At 36.5% G+C, this 6,318-nt stretch overlaps 1 protein-coding gene across 1 annotated transcript in view; it reads right to left on the reverse strand.

Annotated features, from left to right (window-relative positions):
- Nucleotides 1-6,052: 6,052 nt before the first annotated feature.
- The window catches only part of PLCZ1 (phospholipase C, zeta 1), a 62,659-nt gene continuing 62,393 nt past the window's right edge, over nt 6,053-6,318 (reverse strand). Inside the window, exon 13 of the mRNA XM_008577816.1 lies at nt 6,053-6,138. Coding sequence (XP_008576038.1) covers nt 6,053-6,138 — 86 coding nt within the window. The remainder of the gene's footprint in view (nt 6,139-6,318) is intronic.

Below are 6,318 nucleotides of genomic sequence, written 5' to 3' on the forward strand. Positions count from 1 at the left end.
AGTGCAGAATTTGATTAGTGTTAACATAGGTGTACCCCTATTAAACCATCACCATAATCAAAATAATATTTCTATCAGTGCCAAAAGTCACCTTGTGGCTCCTTTTAATTCATCCCTCCTTTCATCACCAACCTCACTCACTGATTTCCTTTCTGTCACTATAGATTAGTTTGCATTTTCTGTACTTTTAAATAAACGGAACCACACTGTATGTAGTAATTTTTGCCTATGTTCTTTCATTCATTTTAATGAGTTTTGAGATTCATTGATATTAATGCATGTATCAATAGTTTATTCCTTTATTGCATTAAATAAGTAGTACCCCATTGTATGACTATATAACACAATTTATTGTCCATTCACCTGTTAATGGACATTTTGGTTGTTCCCAGTTTGGGGTTCTACGAATAAAGCTGCTGTAGAGAGTCATGCAAAGTCTTTGTGTGGACATGTGTTTTCACTTCCCTCAGGTAAATATCTAGGACTGAAGTAGCTGAGTCATACAGTAGGTATAGATTTAACTTCGTAAGAAACTGCCAAGCTGTTTCCAAAATGATTGTCCCATTTTACATTCCCGCTAGCAGTGTATTAAGAGTTCTAGCTCTCCACATCCTGCCCAATTTTTGGTATGGCCACTTTTTTCTTTTAGCCATTCTAATGACAGCTCATTATAGTTTTAAATTGCATTTCCCTGATGACAATGATGTTGAGCATTTCCGTATATGCATATTGGTCATTCACATATTTTCTTTTGGGAAGTACCTGCTCATATATTTTGCCCATTTTTCTTACTGGGTTGTCTTATTATTATTGAGGTGTAAGTATTCTTTATATAGACTGGATATAAGTTCTCTGATATATATGCTTAAAATATCTTTTCTCACTCTGTTGCTTGCCTTATCATTTTCATTATGGTATATTTCAAAGAGCAAAAGTTTATTTTTTAATTTTGATAAAGCCCAAATTATCATTTATTTAAATGTTCCAAGAAACCTTTGCTTACTGCACAGTTGCAACAACAGTCTGTCTGCTTTCTTCTAGAAATTTCATAGTTTTAGGTTGTATGTTTAGGTTTATAATCCATTTTGAGTTAATTTTTGTGTATTGTGTGAGTTAAGTAATGACATTCATTTTTTCCAAACTGCCTTGGATTAATAACCTTGATTCTTCATTTACTACAGATTACTATAGATGGTAGGCAACTCAACATTTCTGGGCCTGTTTCATTAATAATACAATGTAGGATGACTGGAGGGATTAATGTTAATTTATGTTAATATAGACACATGTTAGGGCCTGGGTAACATCACCTATATTGTGATTATCACATTAGAAAAATGACTGCCCTGGGAGAAGAATGGAAAAAATAACTGAAAGTGGTAAGAGGCCACTGATCCCTGAAAATGTGTAGATTGTTAAGGCATTTGACACCAACTCACCACTGTGTTCAGAGCTAGAGTGAAATTATGGAAGACACACAGAAAACCAATATCTTCATGGGTTCCAATTCAACTTCAACCTACCCCTTTGTAGTTGAAAGTTGAACTGAGAATTTCCAGTGGCTGATAAAAGTAGCTTAACTCTCAGGTCTACAGAGGGCTCAGACTTTATGGCCTAAGAATACAGAATGTGTCATGAGAATCCTTTGTCGGTACACGTTTCCAGAGGGTTATTACTTTGAAAGTAAAGCAATTCAACAAATGTTTTTTCATACCAAGAATATGGGGGTCTTAAGAACTCTTGAAAAATGGAATCCAGTCCATATATTCTCCCAATAAATTGTCTGTTGTTCAAGCCCATAAGAGTTTTGCTCAAGGTAAGTGATTTAAGGGCTGGCCAGTTAGCTCAGTTGGTTAGAGTGTGGTGTTGTAACACCAAGGTCAAGTAAATGGGAAAAAAAAAGTGATTATATTTTCTCTGTACTAACTGACAACATGAGCTTCTTCCTAGTGTGGCTCCCAAATCTCCCCTGAGATTTGCACAAAGGTTTTAAATGGAATCCTGGGAGACTNTTTCTCACTCTGTTGCTTGCCTTATCATTTTCATTATGGTATATTTCAAAGAGCAAAAGTTTTTTATTTTTTAATTTTGATAAAGCCCAAATTATCATTTATTTTATGTCTCAAGCATTTAATGTTCCAAGAAACCTTTGCTTACTGCACAGTTGCAACAACAGTCTGTCTGTTTTCTTCTAGAAATTTCATAGTTTTAGGTTGTACGTTTAGGTTTATAATCGATTTTGAGTTAATTTTTGTGTATTGTGTGATGTAAGTAACGACATTCATTTTTTCCAAACTGCCTTGGATTAATAACCTTGATTCTTCATTTACTATAGATGGAAGGCAACTCAATATTTCTGGGCCTGTTTCATACAATGTAGGATTACTGGAGGGATTAATGTTAATTTATGTTAATATAGACACATGTTAGGCCCTGGGTAACATCACCTATATTGTGATTATCACATTAGAAAAATGACTGCCCTGGGAGAAGAATGGAAAAAATAACTGAAAGTGGAAAAAGAGCACTGATCCCTGAAAATGTGTAGATTGTTAAAGCATTTGACACCAACTCACCACTGTGTGCTGAGCTGGAGTGAAATTATGGAAGACACACAGAAAACGAATCTCTTCATGGGTTCCAATTCAACTTCAACCTACCCCTTTGTAGTTGAAAGTTGAACTGAGAATTTCCTGTGGCTGATAAAAGTAGCTTAACTCTCAGGTCTACAGAGGGCTCAGACTTTATGGCCTAAGAATACAGAATGTGTCATGAGAATCCTTTGTTGGTACATGTTTCAAAGTAAAGCAATTCAACAAATGTTTTTTCATATCAAGAATATGGGGGTCTTAAGAACTCTTGAAAAATGGAATCCAGTCCGTATATTCTCCCAATAAATTCTGTTGTTCAAGCCCATAAGAGTTTTGCTCAAAAGTAAGTGATTTAAGGGCTGGCCAGTTAGCTCAGTTGGTTAGAGTGTGGTGTTGTAACACCAAGGTCAAGTATTTGCGGGGAAAAAAAAGTGATTATGTTTTCTCTGTACTAACCGACAACATGAGCTTCTTCCTCGTGTGGCTCCCAAATCTCCCCTGAGATTTGCACAAAGGTTTTGAATGGAATCCTGGGAGACTCTGTCTGGGATACATGCTCTGCAGCCCTCAGAAAAGCCATACACTCCCCCATATCCAAAATTAAAAGCCAAGACTCTCTTTTTATGGCTACAGGGAAGCTTCCCTACACTTCCTGAGATAGGGCAACTTTACTCTTCAACAAGCAGGCCGTTCACTTCACCTCTAGTGGTCACCATTTCCCAGACAAAAGTCAGGGTAAGTCTAGGTGTGGAAACTGTGCTCTGCATGTTTTCTATTTGAGACCCTAGACAACCATAATCAGAAAAAAAAAAGAAAGAAAACTTCATATTTAACACCATAATTAAATTTTCCTCTCATACTGATCAACATTAAGGTAATGAAAGGAGAAGTCTGAGTTTATGTGAATACCCTCCAGCCAAAGGCCACCAGGAGCATGCACAGTTGGGTTTACTGGTGATTGCAATAGAGGAGCCACAGGATAGCTCAGTAAGAGGGTGTTAGAAAGGACTTACTGTTGGATTTGGGCTTGTGTTAGATGACTTGGGTCAGGGTTCAAAAAAGCAGAGCTCTCCTCTGTATTGAATATTGTCAAGAATTGGGGGCAATTCTGATTGGAATAAATCTTAACCTATCACATGAGAGGAATACATCGAGGCTAAAGCTATAGTTGATAACAAATCAACAGTCCTTTATGCCAGCCAGGATAGGGGAGCGTTTGGCATTTTTGTGTTTGGACAATCTCTTTGCTTTTGTCACGTGTACCATCGTGATCACAGAGTGGTCTTGTTTCTGTCTTGTTGCATCATGGCACAGAGGGGCCTGGTCTGGGGTGATGTTCTGTGAAACTGTTTCTGTTCAACAAGAAAACACCAAGGCCTCGTTCTGAGTTCCTGGCAACACCAAGGCCTCGCTAATAGTGTAAAGTCAACGCCTAGCCGTCATTCTTTTCGGTTGTAAGGAAACATAAATCAAAGAATATAACCTAATCTAGGAGAACACAAATGGCTTCCCTGAAGTACTGACATTTAAACTAAGAGTTTAAAAATTTTAAAGATCTACTGTTCCCACAGTCCCAGGGGTTCATTTAGCCTTTCTTTCTGTTTTCTTCCACTCACCAACACTATTTTTTCTTTCAGATAATTTATGCCTCGAAAGCATGAGTCAAAGCTGGCTTCTCACACCTTTCCCAACCTTCTCTAAATGTGAGAACATTCCCTGGCTGTGGAGTTTCTATGTCTGTTGAAAGTTCTTGTGAGAAAATCATAATCATAATCATAACCATAATACCAGCTCAATTTAAAGGATAAAGTAAATGAAAAATAAGACATATTTAAAAAGGGGAAAAAAATATGTTTAAAGACATCACAAGATTCTTGGACAGAAAACAAATAATTAAATATTGGTCTCAAAATTGCATTCCTGATATAGAGTATTCAAAAATAAAAGATTTGGTCTTCAATGTTAATGAGGTGAGCTTGATTGGTACCTGAAGAAAAGGTGAGGAAAGCAAATATATCCTTTTCTTCTCCCTCATTTCTAGGATTGATGGTATATATGAGAAATAGAAGTTTATCCTACTGCAGAATTAATAAACTCTCCTGCAAAACTCACTTAATGAAAGTTTTTAAATCTCATGAAATTCCAGATCTTCAAAAGACCTTAGGAGATTAGAAGTTAAAGCCTTGAGTCAAATGGGCTGAATGTCCTACCTGCTGTCATGCTGAACGATAATTTATATAAGATTCATCCATTATCTGGCAAAAGGAGACATCCCTCTAAGAAATAGCTGTGTATCCCTACCAGCAAGAGTGTACCCTGATCTTAAATCCACACAATTCATGAGGGAGGATCTGGGAGATTAGGCATTGAGTAACCTGGGATATTTCTTACTACTTATAATTCCCAACAGCATTTTTATTTTAAATTTTGGTGCTGAGGTAAACCATGGTGATAGTGAAACATGCTAGATGGGTTATTTTGTATTTTCTGTCCATTGAGAGAGAATGCATTAGTATATATCTCAAACAAATTGTTGCTTTTGTTATTTTAGTTCTATGTTTGGATTCAGTTTCCACAAATATCTATCTCTGCTTCCTTGAAGACTGTGCTGGGTGCTTTCACATCACTGCCATGCAACAATGTGGTAGAATAGTATTAATATCCTGATGTTTTGAAGAACAGTTAATACAGACCCATAATCTTCTACATAACACTTAGTAAAGCAAATTCCTGCTGATGGTGAGAAGCTCAGCATATGAAATAGCACAGAAATTGTATCACTGACCAAGAGATAATCTTGAAAGTACATGTACTTCAGACTCAGAAATATTGCAAAGGAATTCAAGACCCAAGCATGTAAGTCCACATAGTAGAATTCTTTTATAGGTATGGAGTCTAAATACAGTTTGAATGCAAATCAGTTTCATATGCACTCATAAAAATGTCTGTATAATTACAGGGTGCCAAACCCAGTGCACAGCATCTAAGAACTAGCATGAGATTACAGGGACTAATTACTCTGTACGATCTTAAAGGGCACAAAGAGCCTGGCAATCTAATTCCTTCCCACTACAGTATGCAGTAGTGGGTGTCTAGAAGTTAAAACACTCTTAGATTTCACATTCCTTTTGTACTGCTAAATATTTGCCAACATATCTTATACAATCAGCCATATTTTAACAGCTTGTAAATTCTACTAATTAAAAATGATACAAGCAAGTTGAAAGAGCAGCCTCAGCAGCAGAAATTGGCTGACAAAAATGCCACACTGAGTTGGGAACCTCTGAAGTTTCTGTCTGCTTTTTTCCACTACTCTGCTGTATATAGTTAAAAGTGAATTTGCTCAATATTTCTGTTTTTATAAGGAGTTATTTTGTCTTATGTTTAAAAAAAAAAGAAAAGATAAACATTGAATTTGGCTGTTTAATTGTAGCTAACAGTATGTCAGGCACTCTCAGTTGCTATCTGACGTACCAGACATAAACAAACAGAGAAGCAGGCTCAAGATTCTCACCCATTTTGGAAAACAGAGGAACACGCCGGTAACCTGCAAAAAGAATCATATCTAATAAGAACAATAAAAATAAATGAACCAGTGCTACCAAGAAAGAAGGTATCTTTACTAAGCGTACATTAAACAACATGACTGTACAGTTATATTTCCATCTTTTTTTTTTTTTTGTCTTTTTTCCGTGTCTGGCAACGGATCGCAACCCTCAGTGTCGCC

The sequence above is a fragment of the Galeopterus variegatus genome, unplaced genomic scaffold (genome assembly GCF_000696425.1).
Source record: "Galeopterus variegatus unplaced genomic scaffold, G_variegatus-3.0.2 Scaffold1582, whole genome shotgun sequence".
NCBI lineage: Eukaryota > Metazoa > Chordata > Mammalia > Dermoptera > Cynocephalidae > Galeopterus > Galeopterus variegatus.